The sequence below is a fragment of the Macaca mulatta genome, chromosome 10, assembly GCF_049350105.2.
Source record: "Macaca mulatta isolate MMU2019108-1 chromosome 10, T2T-MMU8v2.0, whole genome shotgun sequence".
In the NCBI taxonomy this organism is placed as follows: domain Eukaryota; kingdom Metazoa; phylum Chordata; class Mammalia; order Primates; family Cercopithecidae; genus Macaca; species Macaca mulatta.
In genome coordinates this window covers 5764643-5786184 of record NC_133415.1, presented here as the reverse complement: position 1 = coordinate 5786184, position 21542 = coordinate 5764643, and the positions used below count along the sequence as shown (strand labels likewise).

The 21542-nt window shown below is 38.1% G+C and overlaps 1 protein-coding gene across 1 annotated transcript in view; it reads left to right on the top strand.

The window, feature by feature from the left end:
- Positions 1-21542, top strand: part of ATXN10 (ataxin 10) — a gene marked incomplete in the record, with an annotated part of 184556 nt that overhangs the window by 35056 nt on the left and 127958 nt on the right. The window contains 3 exon segments of the mRNA NM_001260745.1: positions 2732-2828; positions 5134-5292; positions 20749-20829. Coding sequence (NP_001247674.1) covers positions 2732-2828; positions 5134-5292; positions 20749-20829 — 337 coding nt within the window.

Below are 21542 nucleotides of genomic sequence, written 5' to 3'. Positions count from 1 at the left end.
AGTGATTCTCCTGCCTCAGCCTCCTGAGTAGTTGGGATTACAGGCGCCCACCACCACGCCTGGCTAATTTTTGTGTTTTTAGTAGAGACAGGGTTTCACCACGTTGGCCAGGCTGGTCTCGAACTCCTGACCTCAGGCGATCCACCCACCTCGGCCTCCGAAAGTGCTGGAATTACAGGCATGAGCCACTGCGCCCAGCCTGAAAATCACCCCAAAAGGATACCCTGTTTTCACTGAGTAGTTGCTCTCTTTCTGCCTCCCCATAGCCCCTGGCAACCACTCTTTTGCATTCTGTCTCTGTAGATTTACCTACTCTGGATATTTCATATAAATGGAATCATAGAATTAATATGTCACCTTTGGTGTCTGACTCCTTTCACTGAGCATAATGTTTTTAAGGTTCATCCACCTTGTAGTGTGTATCATGACTTCGTTCCTTTTTATGGTGGAATGATACTCTGTTGTGTTGATGCATCATATTTTGTTTATCCATTCATCGTTTGTTGGACATTTAGGTTGTTTCCACCTTTTGGCTATCATGAGTAATGCTGTTGTGAACATGCTGGTACATGCATTTGTTTATCTGTTTTTAATTCTTTTGGGTGTACATCTAGGAATAGAATTGCTGGGTCATATGGTAACTCTGTGCTTAACATTTAAGAGCTGTCAGACTTTTCCATAGCAGCTGAATCATATTACTTTTTGCCGACACCGTATGAATGTTCCCGTTCCTTGCATCCTTGCTGACTCTTTATTTCTGTGTTGTAGTCATCCTGGTGGATGTGAAGTGGGGGTACTTCATTGTGGTTTCCATTTGCATTTCCTAAATGATCACGTACTTACTGGCCATTTGTAAATCTTTGGAGAAATGTCTATATGAGTCCTTTGTCCAGTTTTTAATTGATCTGTTTGTGTCTATTTCTTGTAGAGTTGTAAAGGTTTTCTATATGTTGTAGATACTTGGGATGATATTGAATCTATAGATCAGTTTGGTAAGAATTGCCATCTTAACACTATTGAGTTTTCAAGTTCATGAATATAGAACATCTCTCCATTTATTCAGGTCTTATTTAATTTTTCAGTTGTGTTCCTATTTAGTAGATGGCTTGTGTTTAGCCACAGATATTATTGGAAGGATATTATTGAGGCAAGAAGGAAAATGGAAAGGAAGTAATATTTCTCATCACCTTGAAAATGGCAGGTAGTGAAATGACTGAATTTTAGTTGGAATTCAACAATGAAATTTGGATTCAGCAGTGAAACTTAGAAAAAATTTTATGGTGTGTTAGTTCAAACCTAATACAAATAATCTTTTAAATAAAAGTATTCTGGCTCCTAACAAAGCGCCTGTACTCTTTTGACTCTTTTTCTGTGAGAACTTTATTCTAGGTAGATTTTTTAGCAGGGTATGTGTGCCAGTTTTTTGTTACCACACTTGAGGTAAGAACTGTAATTACATTGTCAAAATAATATTTAGAGTATTATTTTCAGGGAATAATTGCAGTGGTGTGACGAATATATTATGCTCATCAAATTTTATGTAAACACAAGCATGAGTTACTTTAATTGAGTTATTGGTGTTGTTTTTGGCCTTTATTCTTTCTTAATCTGTAAAAATAATGTTGGGATTTTTGAGGGTCTTCATAACATTTGCAGTATTTACATAAAGATCAGTTGATAAGCTGTTTGGTAAAGTAAACTGTCATTTGTACCTGTCTGGAGTTTTCTTTTCTTGTGTCTGGGACATCTTTAAGCCTTTTCCTTTTCAGAATTGTGTTCTGATCCCGAGCGTTAATCTTAGGTGCCTGATGAGTTGTTGGGTCAGTTGGTTGTCAGATCAACCTATACTGTTGGCTTTTTGCATGTTAAGTTTTACACAGATTTGAGTGTTAATATTCCAAAATATTCAGTAGAAATCTTTTTTTTTTTTTTTTTTTTTTTTTTTGAGATGGAGTCTCTGGGTCTGTCTCCCAGGCTGGATGCAGTGGCTTGATCTCGGCTCACTGGAACCTCTGCCTCCTAGGTTCAAGCAGTTCTCCCTGCCTCAGCCTCCTGAGTCGCTGGGATTACAGGCGCCTGCCACCACGCCCAGCTAATTTTTGTATTTTTAGTAGCGACGGGGTTTCACCATGTTGCTCAGGCTGGTCTCTAACTCCTGACCTCAGGTGATCCGCTCCCCCCTCCGCACCCCGTCTTCCCAAAGTGCTGGGATTACAGATATGAGCCTCTGCACCCAGGCAATAAGTTAATCAATTTTGTATGTAGAGTATATTGTTTTGATAAGGCATATTAATTTTTTTTTTTTTTTTTATTGAAACAGAGTCTCACTCTGTCTCCCAGGCTGGAGTGCAAGTGGCATGATCTCGGCCCACTGCAACCTCTGCCTCCCAGGTTCAAGCAATTCTCATGCCTCAGCCTCCTGAGTAATTTTTTGTACTTTTAGTAGAGATGGGGTTTCAGCATATTGGCCAGGCTGGTCTCCAACTCCTGGCCTCAAGTGATCCACCTGCCTTGGCCTCCCAAAGTACTGGGATTGCAGGCGTGAGCCACCGCGCCCAGCCATGGCATATTCATGTTATTCCCAAAGTGACCTTGTGGAGAGAGACCTTAATTTTTACAAGAAGCAAGCAGAAACTTTCTGTTTAATAACATGGAGAATATTTCTTAAGATGTATTTATTTATTATGTTTAATCATTTATTTATTTATTTTAAACTTTTATATATTCTTAGCTTTTCGCTGTGGCCTGCAGTTTTTAGGCAACATTGCCTCACGGAATGAAGATTCCCAGTCTATTGTTTGGGTACATGCTTTTCCAGAACTGTTTTTGTGAGTATATTGATAAGAATGTTTCTAACTTGTGAGAAGATTGTGGTTATATTTTTCCATTTTATATAAAGTTCGAAAAGTAACCCTCTGTAATAGAGTTCAGGATAGTAGTTGTTCTTGGTGGGTGGGTGCCAGCTGGGAGAGGGCACTAGGGAAACACCTGGGTCCTAGAAGTGTTCGTCTATATCTTGACCTTAGTGGTGGTTACATGGATGTGTACATATCCAAACTTTGTTCATTGAGCTGTATGTACACTTAAGATTTGTGCCCTTGCTTGTATATCAGTTTACTTTTACGAAAATGAAAGTCGTGGATAAAGTAAGTAATATTGTTACGGACACTGAAATTTATAAGAAACACAATTAAAATAAAACATCAAAATATGGGCAGTGAATTAAAATTCTTTATGTATTGAATACTGATATGTTCAGCACAATGCTGTATGTTTTGGAAGGTAAGAAGATGATGTGGGTAAACAATCAGTTTATCCATGTAAGAAATGGGTAACCAGTCCGTTTATCAGTGTAAGAAGTGGGTAACCATTCCATTTATCTGGATTGGATCCTGGTACTTTTTCTGGTGATTCTACTCCTTAAAAACCAGCTCTGTACATAAGAAATTGAGCATTGAGGTAAAAGGTGAGCAGGCAATAGAGTCAATATACCGTATGAAAGGCACAGTCTGGGAGCAGGAGGCCTGGCTTCGAATCCAGGCTTTGGTGCCAATGAATGGAGTAACTCTGGTGGTTGCAACAGTATAAGCAGCACAGCAGGGCAGCAGCTGTTGTGTACCTACCCTGAACTGGGCATTATCCGTGTATTTCTTCTGTTCTCACAATAGCCTGCAGAGTAAGTGTTACTGTCTCCCCATCTGGACAGATGAGAGACCTGAAGCTTATCACTGGTAAATGGCAGAGCTAGAGTTTAAACCCATTGCTGCCATCTGAATCCAAAGCCTATGCTCATTGTAAACACTGTGCTGCTTAAATTCTGTGCTGGCCTTCCTGGTTGTACAGCTTTCCTGGGCTCCTCCGTGAAGTTTAGTGTTAAGATTGGATAAACTCTAATTCACTTCTAGCTCATGGAATTTCTCAAATTTCTGCAAATAATTAAAAGTTGAAGGTGTATATATATTCATGCTATATATATATGAATGATATTTGAGCTTAGGTGGAAGAAGAGAATTATGAAATTCAAGCTACAGAAACAGACATTGCTTATCTTTGAGAATTCATTCCCTTAAAACATTTTGGACACCTAATATCTGCCAGGTTGTGGGATAGATGATTAGAATACGGTGGTAACTTATATATTCGTTATTCTTGACGATTTCATTCTTTGGTCAGGGAAATAAAGGAACAGGCACGTACGTTGTGATGTAAGAACTAAGGTAATTAGGGTAAATCCAGGGTGTAATGGAAAAGCAAGGGAGAGGCTTAAGTGTAGGACAGTCAGAGAAGTCTTAAAGTTTACATGTTGCTTTTAGATCTCATTTGATCGTCATAAAAATCCTATGAAATAGAGAAGGTTTTTTTTATTGTATTTTATTTTTTATACCAGAAAACAAGCTAAGAGAGGTTCTTTGCCTTCACTCTTTATGCATTTATGGGACAGATATAACCAAATTTGAATTCCAGTTTTGTCAGGTGCTGGCTTTGTGCTATTGGCCAAGTGAAGTTAACAAATTCTTTATCTGAAATATATGAATAATATCTCCTTCAGAAGAGTATTACGAAGTTTAAATGAAAAGCAAAATCCTACCATATTGCGTAACACACGATATAATTGGCAATCAATATGTCAGTGACCTTCCCCAGGCCACCTGGCTGATAGCTAGAGGAGCTAGGAGTTATAGCGAGGCTCCTGACTCCAAATTCTATTTCTTGCTCCACTGTACCATCTCTTCTATAGGCATCTTGTCCCTAAGGACTATTAAAGCAGTGTCAGCAGTCATTGAGGTATCATTTTGTACCTGTTGATTTTTTTCTAACAAGAATGAACATTTTAATGTTTTATAAATGTAATCATTTTAATCTTTATCACTAATAGTAAGTTATTTGCTTTTTTGCCTTCTGAGTTCTATGTCAACTTCAACTTTAATATTTTGGATACTTTTTATTGTGACTAAGTTTGTATTTACTATTTTTACAGTAAGTAATTACTTATTTTAAAGTGCTATAATTCTCCCTTAAATCCTCAAAAGTATTAGTATGTAGTGAATTTGCCAATGGTATTACTGTTATTTTTGTGTTTTATTTTATCACGTTATTAAATTGGGCTAACAGTCTCATTTCCTTGTTTGGAAGGTCTTGCTTAAATCATCCGGACAAAAAAATTGTTGCCTACTCTTCAATGATTTTGTTTACATCCCTTAATCATGAAAGAATGAAAGAACTGGAAGAAAACCTCAATATTGCAATTGATGTCATAGATGCTTACCAAAAACATCCTGAATCAGAATGGCCGTAAGTATCTTGTTAGAAATTTGATTGCTTTAGGACATCCTGACAGATCACTTTCCTTGCAGAGGTTTTAAGTAAAAATTTGGGCATTGTGATAATTGAACAATAAGTTAAAACTTAACGTATTGACAAAATTAGAAAAGGTTTTGAGCAGAATCTGGAGAACTTGTGAAAGAGGTGAATAAAGTGAGGCTTGAGTTGAGTCTTTAAGGACAAAGAGAATTCTTTAAGGTGGTGAGGAGCGGGAAAGACATTGTTGGTGTATGAAAAAACAGTGTGAAATGCCCCGGCACCTTTGGAGTGTACAGATCAGACTGTTGTGGCTGCAGAAGCTAGTTCATTAGATCAGAGGTTGATGCAAGCCTTGTGAGCATCTGTGCAGATGAGATAGTCACTGCCATTCAAATTGCCCCCCATACATAATGTACCGCCACCCTTCGTAGATAATGTATTATTTCTCTCTGATTGCTTTTAAGATTTTTCTTTGTCTTTTCAGAGGTTAATTATGGTATTGGCTTAGATTTCTTTGGGTTTACTCTTTTTGGGGTCTCCTCAACTTCTTGAATCAGTAGATTTATGTCTTTTACCAAGTTGGGGAAGTTAATTTGGGAAATTTTAGCTGTTATTTGTTTGAATACTTTTTTCAGGCCCTTGTTCTGTCTCTACTTCTTCTGGGAGTCCATGTTTTAGGCACACACATAGTCGAAGGCAGGGCCAAGGCTATGGCTCAACTGATGGGACTGTGAAAGTAATACAAATTACAACAATCTACTTTTAGCTTTAGACAGTTTGTTGCTATATAGACAGAGAAAAGAAGAAGCCAAAGGGGCCAGCTCCTCCTCATCCTTGTCCCAGATACCACAAAGACCTGGATGATTAGGATATGAATTGTGAGGTACCCCATTCCTGAGGAGCCCTTCTTGGCTGTTAAAAGGCTTTATATGCTAAGAGGGGCGGGGCAGAAAGCTCTGTACCTCATTAGTGCAAAACTCATCAGAACCTGTCTCATGACAGCCTCTCTTGGGAGACAGAAGAGCAAAAAGGAGACAGCCTCAGAAGCCTCAGGCCTCCCATCTCGGGTTCCGGGAGGATCACAAGGTAGTCAGCAGGCAAGACTCAGATTAGCCGCTGTTCAAGCTCTGGCATGCATGGTGTACATGGATATGTCCAAGGTCACCAGGGTGCTATGTGGAGCTGTTCCCCTAGACTCTGAAGATACAAGTGTTAGTCTTCTGTTGTTGTTTTGCAAGTCCCTGAAGCTCTCTTCAGTGTTGTGTGGTTTTTTTTTTCCCTCCAGTCCATTTTCTCTCTTTGCCAGTACTACAGTGTCTTGATTACCGTAATTTTATAGTAAATTTTGAAATCAGAAAGTGTGAGTCTTCCAACTCTGTTCTTTTTCAGTTTTTTTTTCGTTGTTGTTCTGGGTCCCTTGTGTTTCCATACTAATTTTAGGATCAACTTTTCCATTTGTTAATTTTAAAAAGCTGGAATTTTGATAAGAATTACATGAATCTATAGACCAACTTGGGGGAATATTGCCATCTTACCTAGATTAAGTGTTCCAATCCATGAATAAAGGATATTCATCTATTTATTTAGGCCTTTTAAATTTTCTTCAGTTATGTTTTATAGTTTTTAGTCTATGAGTTTTGGATGTTGTTAGTTCAACTTATTCTAAGTATTTTATTCTTTTTGATGGTATTGCAAATGGAATCCTTTGATTTTTGGATTATTCATTGCTAATGTGTAGAAATACAACTGATTTTTGTATATTAATCTTGTATCCTGCAATCTTTCATGCTGAACTTATTTATAGTTTTAGTAGAGTTTTTTGTGTATGTGATTCTTAGGATTTTCTCTGTACAGGACCATGCCATTTGCAAGTAGATAATACTTTTTTCTTTCCAGTTGGGTTGCCTTTTCTTTCTTTTCCTTGCCTGGTTGCCCTGACTGGAAATTCCAATACAATGTTGAGTAGAATTGGTGAGAGCAGACATATGTGTCCTGTTTAAGATCTTAGTGGGGAAGTGTTCAGTCTTTCAGTGTGTTGTTGCCTGTGGGGTTTTCACAGAAGGCCTTGCTCAGGATGATAAACTTTTCTTCTACTTCTGCTGATTTTCTTTTACTTGTTGAATGTTTTTATTATGAAAGTCTATTTCATCAAATACATTTTGTGTCTGTTGAGATAATCATATGGCTTGTGTCTTTTAGTCTATTAATACTTTGTCTAACAGTGATTTTTATACTTTAAATCAACTTTGGATTCCTGAGATAAATCCCACTTGTTCATAGTGTATAATCCTTTTTATATGTTGCTGGATTTGGTTTATATTTTGTTGGGGATTTTTGTGTGTATATTCATAAGGCATATTGGTTTGTAGTTTGTTTTCTTTTTGTGATTTCTTTTTCTGATTTTGGTATCAGGTAAATACTGACTTTACAGAAAGAGGTTTTATTTTGTTTTGTTTTTGGAAGATTGTAAAGGATCAGTATTAATCTTTAAATATGTGGTAGAATTCACTGGTGAAGCCATCTGGTTTTGGGCTTTTCATTATGGGAAGTGTTTTTGGTTACTAATTCAATCCCTACTTGTCTTGTTTTTTGTTGTTGTTGTTGTTGAAACAGAGTCTTACTCTGTTGCCCAGGCTGGAGTGCAGTGGCGTGATCTTGGCTCACTGCAACATCCGCCTCTTGGGTTCAAGCAATTCTCTGACTCAGCCTCCTAAATAGCTGGGATTGCAGGCGCCTGCCACCACGCCCAGCTAATTTTTTTTTTTTTTTGTATTTTTAGTAGAGACGGGGTTTCACCATTTTGGCCAGGTTGGTATTGAACTCCTAAGCCCGTGATCCACCTGCCTCAACCTCCCAAAGTGCTGGGATTACAGGCATGAGCCACCGTGCCCGGCCCCTACTTGTTACATACAGGTCTATTCAGATTGTCTTCTTGGATTGGTTTTGGTAGTTTGTGTCTTTCTAGGAATTTGCCTGTTTGGTCTAGGGCAGGGGTCTTCCAGCCTCCGACCTGTGGACTAGTACCTGTCCATAGCCTGTTAGAAACAGGGCCACACAGCACAAGGTAAGCAGCAGGTGAGCGAGCATTCCTGCCTGAGCTCCACCTCTTGTCAGATCATCAGCCACATTCGATTCTCATAGGAGCACAAACCCTATTGTGAACTGTGCATGTGAGGGATCTAGGTCGCACACTCCTTATGAGAATCTGTTATAACTAATGCCTGATGACCTGAGGTAGAACAGTTTCATCCTGAAACCATCCCCCCACCCCTGTCTATGGAAAAATTGTCTTTCATGAAACCAGTCCCTGGTGCCAAAAAGGTTGGGGACCGCTGGTCTAGGCTATCTAATTTGTTGGCACAAATTGTTCATAGTAGTAGTAGACCCTTAGAATATTTTTTATTTATGTAAGATTGGTAGGAATGTCCCCTCTTCCATTACTGATTTTAGTAATTTGAGTCTTCTCTTTTTTCTTGTTCACTATAGCTAAAGGTTTGTTAGAGTTTTTGCTCTTTTCAGAGAGCCAACTTTTGGTTTTGTTGATTTTCTTTACTGTTATTCTCTATTTCATTTCTTTTTGCTGTAATCTTTATTATATTCTTTCTTCTGCTTGCATTGGGTTTGGTTTGCTCTTTTTCTAGTTTCTCGAGATGGAAGGTTAGGTTCCTGACATGAGATCTTCCGTCTTTTTTTACTTTTCTACAAAGTTCCTGGTAAGAGCTGCTTTAGCATCCCATAATTTAGTGTTCATAAAATTTGGTGTTTGTGATTTTATTTTCATCTATTTCAAATTATAGTCTCATTTCCCTTATGACCTATTGGTTATTTGGGAGTTTGTTGTTTAATTTCCACATATTTGTGTATTTCCTAAATTTCCTTTTGTTATGGTTTTCTAATTTTATTTCATGTGGCCAGAGAACACACTTTATATGATTTCATTCTTTTTGACATTACTGAGGCATCTTTTATGGCCTGACATATGGTCTATCATAGAGAATGTTCCATGTAGACTTGAATGTGTATGCTCCTGGTTTTGGTGGCATGTTCTGTAGATATCTGTTGGGTCTGGTTGGCTAGATGGTTGATAGTGTTGTTTAAATCTTCTATTTCCTTGCTGATCTTCTGTTTTAGTTCTTTTCATTATTGAAAGTGAATTATCATCCATTTTCTCCTTCAGTTCTGTCAGTTTTTGCTTCCCTTATTTCCATGCTCTGTTAAGTACATACACACACGTTTATATTTATGATTGTTATACCTTTTTGATGCATTGACCCTTTCTCATTACAAAATTTATCACAAATTTTGTTGTTTATATTTTAATAATCTCCCGTTTTTAAAAAAATCTATTTTTAACATATGTTTTGCACATAGTAGTCAGTGTGTGATTAACAGATTTTCTCCAGGGAGTAAGCCTTGAGGCACCTGTAATCCCACTTGCATTCATAGGTGAGGTATGAGCTTTTTCAGTTTTGGCTTCTTTCAGTGTAATCTTTTATCATTCTGTTGAAATTATACCTAATTTTGAAATTATTTCTTTTTCTGAATATTCATTTGTATTTCAGTTAAAATTTGCAAACCGAGGTTGGTACATAACAATAATATGATGTGTTGACTTAGAAAACTTCCCTTTGTATGCAAATGTAACATGACAGGATCGATCATTAGAGCCAGCTTACTTAGAGAAATTTTCTGTAGCTGAGTTCTGTTTTATTTGTTGAGTACCTTGGGTCTGTATTTTAATCATCTGCAGTTTTTTTTTTTTTTTTTTTTTTTTTTTTTTAGCAGCTTGGAATAAAGGGCAAAAGGTCATAAAGGGCAAAATATAAAATCTGTTAATAGCTCAAGTTAAAGTTATCAGAGACCACTACAAGGAATTCAGAAAGGAACAAAGGATGGATGTAGTAGTGGCTAAAAGATCACTTATGCAGTCCAGGTGCGGAATACTTTGATTTGTGTGAGAGGAACTCTCAATTTGGTAACGAACAATGAGATCACAGGATATCCAGAGGCTTCTGACAAAATTGTTGTTTTTACTGTTAAATATAAACTCATCCCTGGAAATTGGAGAAAACCCACTTTCTGCCTTTTTTCTCCCCTACATTTTAGAAGATAGGTGGCAAATAGTACAAAACTAAATGGTCTCGGAATTCATTATGTTTTCTTTTCTTCCCTTGCTTGTTTCTTAGAAAAGGGCAAATGTGATTCCAATAACTTTGGGTTTTTTAATTTGAGTATTCTAGAGACACAGGAAAGTGTAGGCGAGAAAGTCTTTGGCACTAGTTGGTTTGAATTATTGGTATAATGTCTTTCTAAAAACGTCTGTTCTTTTGTTTGTAGGTGTGAAAGATGTTTTCATGCTCTTAGATAACCCTAGATGAATCCAAGGATTCTATTTTGGGTTCATCTAAATCTGAAAGTCCAGTAAATGTGCACTGGTGGGTCAGGTCAGTCAGTGCAGAATTACATGGTAGAGGAAGAGGTAGGACTACCTTGTGCTGATCCTGTGATGTGTTGGTTGCTTTGTCTGTGTAATCTGATTTTCACATTGCTGCCATCCTGTGAATTGTGTTTTGCTACTATGTACATATGAAAGTTAAGCAGCGTAAACCAGCTTGACCAAGGCCATACAACTAACATATAGCAGAGGCAGGATTGCAAGTGATGCTGAACTCGAGGGCCTGTCCCGTTTTTATTAATGCCATGTCATGTATTATGAAAATGATCACTTTTCAGAGAGGTGGTCTGCATTTCAAAGGTGAGGCATGAACTCTTTCAGTTTTAGCCTCTTTTGGTATAAACTTTTTGTTTTTGAGACAGAGTCTCACTTTATTGCCCAGGCTGGAGTGCAGTGGTGTGATCTCGGCTCACTGCAACCTCTGCCTCCCGGGTTCAAGCGATTCTCCCGTCTCAGCCCCCTGAGTAGCCAGGAACAGAGGCGTCTGCCACTACTCCTGGCTAATTTTTTGTATTTTTAGTAGAGACGGGGTTTCATCATGTTATCCAGGCTGGTCTTGAACTGACCTCAGGTGATCTCCCTGCCTTGGTCTCCCAAAGTGCTGGGATTACAGGCATGAGCCCCTGCGCCCGGCCTAAACTTTTATTAATCCATTCAACTTTTACCCAGTTTTACTACAAAAATGAAGTTATAACTGGGAGTAAAGCATTCTTTTTTGTTAATATTTGGGTTATCTAGTTGATTTATTTTGTATTCTCTAGGGATGTGTCTTGCCTTATGCATGTACATTTTATTATCAACTTAAGTATAACGCTATTAGGAAGATAAACATAATTGTCCATCCTTTTGCAGTCTGAATCTGTTGCTCCTCTTCTGTTCGCTCACAACAGCCATGCATTCCACTTTCATGGCACTTAGCACATTTAATTGTCCATTAGACTGTGAGCTCCCTGTAAGGCAGGATTTAGTGTTGTTTGTTATTGGATCCTTAACAAGATAATATCTGGCATATGATAAGCATTCTTTTAGTTATGATTCCTCTGAATCTAAGTGACCGAAGTCCACTTCAGATGGTTTATGCACAGAAAGGAATTTATTGGCTTGTACAACTGGAAAATTCTAGGGTCATTGGGTGAAGGCACGGTGAATCCAGGGCTGAAAGATGTCATCAGTATCTGTCTCATCTTTGTCTCATTTTTCTCCTGTGCTGGCTTTGTTGTAAGGCACATTTCCTGCTTCCTGTGTTGGCTCCTGTTCTTGCCTGCTCAGGGTTGGCATGGCCCACGGCTGGTCCTCAGACCACTCTTCTCCGTTATTGCTCGTTCTCTGGGTGACCTCATCTCATACCACAGCTTTAAATACGTCTTCTAAATTGATGATTTCCACATTTATGTTTCTGGCCTTGACCTCTTGCTGAAGCTCCAGATTTACATATACAGCTTCCTATTATGTGCTTCTAATTGGCCTCTGAAATATGTGAAGGCTGCATCCAAACTTTTGATTTTCCCCCAGCATAAAACCTGATGTTGCTCTACCAGTGTTTATTGTTCAGTAACTGGCACCATCAATTACTCATTTGCTGAGGCCTGGAACCTGAGTCCTGATTTTCTTTCACTCTCACCCACTTATACTCATCAGTCCTATCTTCAAAAGGTATTCCACATTCACCTGCTTCACACCTCCTCTGCCATAGACATCTTTCATTGCTGCTGCCAGAACTTTCTCAGTCATCTTTCTGTCTCTCCTCTTGCCCTCTGAATCATCACACAGTAGCCAGAGTGATCTTTTAAAAATTACTGTACCTCTTGTCACTCCTTGCTTAAATAAACCATTCAGTGCTTTCTTATTGCAACCTAGAAGCAAATCCAAAGTACTTGTCATGTCTTGGCTTCTGACTGACCACCTCATCTTATTTCTTACTACTTTTACTCCTGCTCATTAGTTCCATCTGGTTTTACTGTTTTTCTTTGAATATCCTGAGTTTGTTCTGTCCTGAATCTTTACACCCCTGTCTTTCTGCATGGAACCTTCCTTTAGATCTTTGAGTGGCTAGCTCTTTTAGGTCTCTGTTCAAATATCTATCATTTCGACTGAGAGACCTTCCCAGCACTTTATGTTCAGTAGTGTTTCCTGTAAACTCGTATCGCTTTACTCTCTTTTATTCATTTAAGAGCACTTACCACTATCGAACATTATACAAATCTTATTTGCTTTCTTGTTTATTGTTGGTTGCTAGAATGTAGGACTAGCTCCATAAGGCCCTGGAGTTTGTCCTGGTCATCATTCTATCCAAATCACCTAGAACATGTGTTTACAAACTATGGCCCATGTTCTGAATCCAACCCACTGCTTCTTTTTATAAATATTTATCGGAACACAGCCAAGCTTGTTTATATATTGTCTAGGGCTGCTTTGATGCAGTAGTGACAGAGTTGAGTAGTTGTGATGGAGACCATTTGGCCTGCAAAGCCTAAAATGTTTACTATCTGGCCCTTTATGGAAAAGTTTGCCAACCCCATCCATTGAAGGGTTTTTGATAGTAATACTTGTCGAATAAGTCTAGTGATTGATGGCATTGTTGTCCTTCAGTCACTTTAGGCTTATCTGGTTCTCCTGAACCAGATGAGTCTTTGGTGAGAGATCCCCAAAGGGTCTGTATCATTGTCCTCTAGAACTCTATACCGGCTTCTTCATTTTACGTCAGTAATCTATTCCTGAAAATCAGACATTCTGTGCAAAAAAGTGGCTAAGAGCCTACTTCCTTCTTAAAAATAGGGACATTATAAAATGTTACGTGTCTACCCAAAACCTCCGTCAATGTCTTAAAATAGAATCAAACTAGAATACTGTTCAGCAATAAAAAGGAACAACTGTTGGTACAAGCCATAACTTAGGAAAATCTCATGGTAATTATAGCAGAGTAAAAAAACAAAAGCCAATGAATCCCCAAAGGTTAAATAATGTATCATTCCATTTACATGACATTCTTGAAATGACAAAATTATAGAAATGGAGAACAGATTAGTGGTTGTCAGGGATTGAGGAAGGATGCTTGAGTTATAGGTGGGTGTACCTATAAAGGGGTACCAAACCATTTTGGATCTTACCTGTGAGAGGAGATCTGTGAACCCACATTATTAAATTACATAGAGCTAAAGACATGCTCACAGCTACTCATGAGTAAATGCACAAGTTAACCTGGGAAACCTGAGGAAGATCTGCATATTGTGTCACTGTCAGCATCTGGGTTGTCACATGCTATAGTTTTACAGATGTTACCATTGGGGAAAACTGGGTGAGGGTACACAGAGTTTCTCTTGTATTTTGTAAAACTTCGTGTGCATCTACAATGATCTCAAAATAAAAATGCTAATTAAAAAAAAACCCAAACTTGGTAAAGCACCTGTATATGTAACAGACTGTCATGTTAGGATGTATACTGCTTAAAACATTTCTTTCGGATTACCATAGAATTAGTATAGTTGTCAGCAGACAGTTGGCTTTGTATGCGGGAACACGGAGCCTCTTAATGCCACCATTATGCCAGAAGTGCTTCTTAAATGTCTGTACACAGTTCTGACTTTTTACCAACAGTGTATGGAATGCATCTTGTGATTTTGTATGTATGTGTATATCTTTTTGTGAAATGTTGTCTGGAATACTTTAGAATATAAAAAAAAGTTTCTCCTGTAAACATTGACTGGCAAGTGTATTGAGAAGTTTGGGAATTAGAAACAAAGAGGTAATAACCAGATGGATGTTTGCGAGGCATGCAAGTGTCTCTTTTTGGGTCGCATTGTCATCCCGGGGGCAATGCTGTTTGTTGGGGTGTGCAGTCACATGCCCTCCCCTGGGGTCACAGGCTGTCAGGTTTGGGCTCATTCTTGAAGGAAAAAGCTGCCAGGTTTGGGCTCATTCTTGAAGGAAAAAGAATTCTTGTTTTCCAAAGAAGGAAAAAAGGGGATGCTGAACAGGGGAAAAAGTGGCAGATAGCCACAAGAACTGTCAGTGTTTGGCGAATGCATGTCCTTTTCATCATCTGCTTCTGCTTCAGGAGGTAAATACAGTTTAATTTCTCTGATTTTTGTTGGAGTTGAATTCTGATGCATTATTACTGGAAACAGGAGAAGCAGAATTCCTTGATACTGAAGGGTAGACGGCCTAGCCAGTGTCACTCTGCCGATAAGTGTTGGACTGAGACTCAAACCCAGCTCTTTCTGAGACCAAAATTTGTGCTCTTAATCTTTACACCCACTGCCTCCCTTAGAGGACGACACTAAAGGAAGGGTGGCTGGGATGTGCATGTGTGTAATGCGTTTTCCCCACTGCCTGGCACATGTAGATTCAGAAAATCTATTTATATATTTTTCAGATTATAACTCATTTTCTTCTAGTAGAGGATGCATCGCCATTGAATCAGTGGACTGATATTTTTCTAATTTAATGCTACTCACATTTAACCCATTGGAAATGTTACTTAACTGTTTAACAGGAGAAGGGAGGTTATTTTCTGGAGCAGCTTTGCAAGCTTTGTCCAAATTGCTGTGTTAAGCAACTGTGGGTTACAGTAACCAGATCTTACAACGAAGGAGAGTGGCATTTATTTTCCATAGCACATTTAAATCAAAATTTGTTTATGAGGTATAAAAACATTTTCTAGGTTTCTGAACTGAATGAAATCTATTTTACTCATGTTGAGTATAGCATCGCCTTTGTATGCATGTATGGATATGGATAATAAATGACCTTCATTAAAAAAAAAATTTCCCTGAACCCCCCTGCCTTTAGGACTGTCTCTGTTTACCAGTGAGGAGTTTGCCTTTCATTGTCTGTTGGTTCTGCCTGCAACTGTTCACATACTTTAAAATCAGTAATAAATGAGAAAGATTGAGAGAAAGAAAAAGATGAGAGGAGAGACCTTCATGCAATTTGTTTTTTAGCAAGTGTGGAGAATGATGTAAAGTGTAGTTAGTGCTTTGGCATCAACAATGTGATTTGTGAATGTTAGCTTTTCTGTAATGACATTTAAATGATGAATTTCAAGATTAAACTGAAGAGTTCCTTAGGAGAACTTAGCTGAGTTCTCCTACATGACCGTTCCTTGTCCTTGAAGCCTGAGGAGCCAGGTTCATCTGAATGGTGCTTCCACCAAGATATAGAGATACTGTCACTCTTTAGCAGAATGGTTATTAAATAGAACTAAGTGTGAGCTTACTTTGCCTGTATATATTTCTTACATTACATACTGAATTTTTTGATAGACAATATGTGGTTCAAGTATCAAAATGCATAGTTTCCCCCCAGCCATCTACCTAGTTTCTCCAACCACATCCCCTAGTTCTCCTCACACTGTTGGGCTTTTTGGTTTTTTCACTAAATAGTGCATTTCTGAGATTTTTCCATATTCCTGTATAAAGACCTTCCTCAATTTAAGATCTTTCATTGTATGAATGTACCAGGATTTATTTCATCAGTCTCCTCTCGATGGGCATTCCGATTGTTTCCATTTTTTCATGGCCAGTAAGTACTGCCATGAGTAGCCTTGGTTGCACATGTCATATTGCATGTGGACAAGTATGATTGTAGAATAAATTCATAAGTGCAATTATTGGGTCAAAAGGAATGTGCTGTTACAATTTTAACACACCAGGTTGTCCTTCATAGCTGTTGTGCCAGTGTCAACTCCCCTGTCCCACATCATTACTAATAGTGTTAGCAAGGGTTGGATTTGCCATTTCTGCCAAAGTGTAAACTGACCTTCTTGCACAGTTTTATTTTGTATTTTTCTTACGAGTTGGAGAACCTTTTTTTTCCTTTATGTGTATTCTAATTTTCTTTACCTATTTTTCTCTTGGGATGTTGTTCTTTATCAGTGTATAGGGGTATTTTCTAGATTAGGGATACCACCCTTCATATAAAATAAAATACTTATATTTTTCTGTTTTTGTATTTTGACTTTGTTTGTGGTACTTTATGTTTTAGTTTTTTGAGACGGAGTCTCTGTCACTCAGGCTGGAGTGCAGTGGTGCACTCACGGCTCACTGAAGCCTCAATCTCCCAGACTCAAGTGATCTTCCCACCTCAGCCCACTGAGAAGCTGGGATCACAGGCGCATAACACCATACCTGGCTGATTTATTTTTTATTTTGTAGAGATGGGGTCTCACTATGTTGCTCAGGCTGGTCTTGAAGTCCTGACCTTAAGCAATCCTTCTACCTTGGCCTCCCAAAGTACTGGGAATACAGGCGTGAGCCACTGTATCCAGCCATGTGGTACTTTTTTATGTAAAAGTTTTTGATTTTTTTAGTAGATGAATTTATCAGTCTTTTAAGAAAATGTGTTCCAGAGTTTTGATAATAGCTGTAAAGGCCTTTCCTCTACTAAGGCTTTCCTCTAGTATATAATTTCAATTTATTTATTTAAGTGTTTGATTTACTTGGAATTTATGTTTGTTTAAATGTTGCAATGTCGATTCACTCTCATTTTTGTTTCAGATGATGCTGGTGGTCCCAGCAACAGAGCACTGTCATGGCTGAGACCTGTGTCCCCTTTTCCTCCGTCCTTGCCCTAATCCCTGTACCCTTTCTACTCCATCCATGGACAACTTTTTTACTTCAACTTTGGCTTCCTAAACACACATTCCAGCATGCAGAACTTAGTCCTTCCTTTACTATGTCTCAGTTCTACTATTTTAAGTCCTTAAGGATTTTATAAACATACTGATCAAATCACATTTATTGAGCATTTATTAGGAGTTTTTTGGTTTTTCAAGAAGAAAATTTCCAAAGTGAAGCAGACCCAGTCTGTTTCCCACTGTTTAAGAACTGTTTATATGTATTGTCTGATTTTATGTTGTTTAAGGTAGAGGGTAAATTGTTATTCCAGTATGCCCAGAAGCAGAAGCGATAGTTGGAGATTTTAACACCTGATTTTCAGCCATGGGCAGAACTCATAGACAAATATCAGTATAGACTGATGTTTTATACATTATATAAACCTGACGATATGGATCAGGCTTGTCCAACCTGCAGGCCGCATGCGGCCCAGGATGGCTTTGAATGCGGCCCAACACACATTCGTGAACTTTCTTATAACATGAGTTGTTTTTGTTATTTTGTTGTTGTTGTTGTTAAGCTCATCAGCTATTGTTAGTGTTAGCATATTTTATCTGTGCCCCAAGACAGTTCTTCTTCTTCCAGCGTGGTCCAGGGAAGCCAAAAGATTGGACACCCCTGATACAGATGATCTCGGTAGTACTGTCGTAGGTAGCCACCTTCACCTGAGTGATACTTATAGACCTTCCCTCAGCACTTCCAAACTCCACTTTCTTTTCACCTGCATGTGTCATGTTCACCAACTTAGACCGTAGGTTGGGCTGTAGAAAAGTCTCAGTAAATGTGTAAGGGATTGAAATCATAGAGTACATTCTCTTGCACATAAGATGATTTCTAGAAAAATTCCAAACTTTTGGAAATTAACACATCTGATTGATTTGTCAAAGAAGAAATCACAGGCAAATTAGAAAATATTTTGAACTGAAGTATCAAGTTTTGTGGGATAAAGCAAAAGCAGCCAAGTGTGGTGGCTCATGCTTGCAATCCCAGCACTTTGGGAGTCTGAGAAGGGAGGATAGCTTGAGGCCAGGAGTTCAAGACCAGTCAGGGCAACATAGTAAGGCATTGTCTCTACCAAAAAAATAAAAATAAAAAAAGCTGGGTATGGTGGCACATGTTTGTGGTCCTATCTACTTGGGAGACTGAGGTGGGAGAATTATTTGAACATAGAAGTTTGAGGGTGCAGTGAGCTATGATCGCACAACTGCACTCCAGCTAGGGTGACAGAGCGAGACCCCATGTCTTAAAAAGACAACAACAAAAATGAAAGCAGCGCTTAGAGGAGACTTTATTGCTTTGAATGCTTCCATTTTTTTTTTTTTTGAGACAGAGTCTTGCCCTGTCGCCCATGCTGGAGTGCATGGAGTGCAGTGGCACGATCTTGGCTCACTGCAACCTCTGCCTCCGTTCAAGAGAGTCTCATACCTCAGCCTCCTGAGTAGCTGGGATTACAGGCATGCACTACCACGTCCAACCTATTTTTTGTGTGTTTTTGGTAGAGATGGGGTTTCACTATGCTATGTTGGCCAGGCTGGTCTCAAACTCTTGGCCTCAAGTAATCCACCCACCTCATTCTCCCAAATACTAGGATTACAAGGTGTGAGCCACCAGCCTTGAATGTTTCTGTTAATAAAGATTTGAAATCAGTGACCCACAGTTCTACTTTTAGAGGATAGAAAAAGAAGAGCATAGTAAGTCCTGAATAAGTAAGAAAGAAGGAAATAAAAGACGAAAGCAGAAATCAATGAAACATAAGACAAAAACAGTAGAAAAAATTCACAGAGGCATAAGTTGATCTTTGACCAACAAAATTGTTCAAGAATAAAGAAAGAGAGCAGTAATTACCAACATTATGAAAGAATGTGTAGTTATCACATCAATCTTCAATAAACTCAAACCTTAGTTGAGGCAACTTTCTTCACCTGAGACACTCTGAAGACCCACGCTTTTGGGTCCTGATTTCCTTTTGAAGCCGTAATAGTATTTTATTACTTATAGCTCCCCCAACACACTGCTGTTCTTTCCTTCTTGCTGTTTTTCTGAGTCCTTTCTTCCACCTCTAATTTAAATGCTATCTTCTTTTCCTTCTTCTAGGGATTGCCAAAATACCTCCTCTAGCCTCTTTGATCTTCTTGCCCCCTGTCCATCACTGCCTCTTGCCCCCAGCCTGTTGGTTAGATACATTTGTTTCTATTATATAATCCTTAATGTGTGTCTGTCAGCACTTAACATGTTCTTCTGTAAATTATCTGTCGAAATATGGGTCTTTATTGTTTGGAGAATATATTTGGAACTATGGCTTGTGACTTGGAATATTGTGTTTTGATATTCCTATGGGGAAATGCTTTGAATTCTAAGTACTTGAATTATGAATGAGCTTTAAGATCTCAGTTTAGTCTGTGTATCCAGCTTGGAATGCATGGATTTCTATTGACCTGCCCAGATTGATAGGAATACTGTTTGAGAATTCCAAATATTATCCGTTATTGTTAGGAATATTTTACATCAGAGTGTTGATCAGCTGTTTTAAATGCTGTAGAGGAAATAGAGTATGTATTTGAATTTTGCTTTTATGTGAAATGACAATGTATTGTAGTTAATATGCTTTGTTTGGTTATCAGACTGAATATAGTTTTATTGTATTGTATTTGTGAAGTGATTAAACTATGTGTCAGTATATTTAATGCTTACAGTCAATTTTTATTACTATAACCTGGTTATAAACAGTATATTCCTTAGTTCTTAAGTCTTTTCCTCAGATGCCTTCTGGTAAATATAATTCAGAATTAATTAATAATACTGTTGAATCTTTTCAGTTGTCACAGGGGTGCTTTGAAGAACTATGCCTATAATCTTTGCCTTGGGGTTTCCCTACGTTGATCTCTAAGTTTAGATGAGTGCATTGCTTGACAATGAGGATGTTTTCTTGGTAACTTGAGAATTCTTAAAGAGTGAATAATCAAGCCAGTAATGGAAGTGTGACAAGTCTTTCTCTGGTTCATTATAGCAGTTAGCTTCTGACTAAAACAATTCAGTGTGTTTTTTGTTTATACCTGATCTTGTTACTAAATGAAGAATTTTTCTTTCTCAACTTAGATAAAAGCTATAGTAGCCCGTGTCTTCCTGTTGAATCAATTTAAATTATTTCAATAAAGCTTTCGGAAGTAAAATTGGAGAAAAATATTTTTAGGATTTTTTTTTTTCCTTTTAGCTGCTAATAGATTAATAGTATGTGAACCTTTTAAAACATTTAAGATTACAGCAAATAAAAAATTCACTGAAAAGAAATGCTTTTGTGCTTATAAAATAGATAAGGGCATGTCATGTCTCTTTTACTTTGTTTCAAGTAACCAAACTTTCCTCCTCTTTTTTCCCTAGGGTCTTGATTATTACAGACCTCTTTCTGAAAAGCCCGGAATTGGTACAAGCCATGTTTCCCAAACTGAACAATCAAGAAAGGTAACCCCCCAGCCAGCATGATTTTCAGTATTTAGCATTCCATATAGGGTATTCTGTGCACGTGACTGAAAAGCTGTGTGGTTTCTGAGTTGGCACAGAATCTCTAAATGCATGTTTCTGTGTTGGTAATGGTTTTAAATTGGTTGGTTAACATTACAGCTTAGCCACAATAGGCAGTGATTTATGGAGGGTAGCAGGATCCAGGTTGGTGCCATTATTCAGTAAATGCATATTAAGAAAAACGTTAAGAACAAAATCTTATGCATGTGCCTGGATTTTAGAATAGTAATTTATGTAGCTGTGTATTACAGTTGAATATTTGAGGTGTACTCATTTGTTTAGGTCATGGGTGTTATTTGTGATACACTTTGCTAGGTTTGTAGGCTTCTGATGGATAATTCGGACTAAAATAAAATTGACACCTGTCCACAATGTTACAGTTAATGTAGTAGGAAAAGCAGTGACCTAGGAGTTCTAAGACACTGGCCCTGTGCCTTGCTATGATTATAGTTCTTCATGTGACCTTGTTGGGATTCAGTTTCGTGTGTGTGTGTGTTTGTGTGTGTATTTTTTTTCCCTAAACCTCTATGGTAAGGTACAAGGCATTCAGTTTCTTGACCTGTAAATTAAGGGGATTGAATAAGTAATTTGCAGTACACTTTTCATTTCAATAGCATATATTTTTCCTAACCTTATTAGAAATGTTGCCTTAG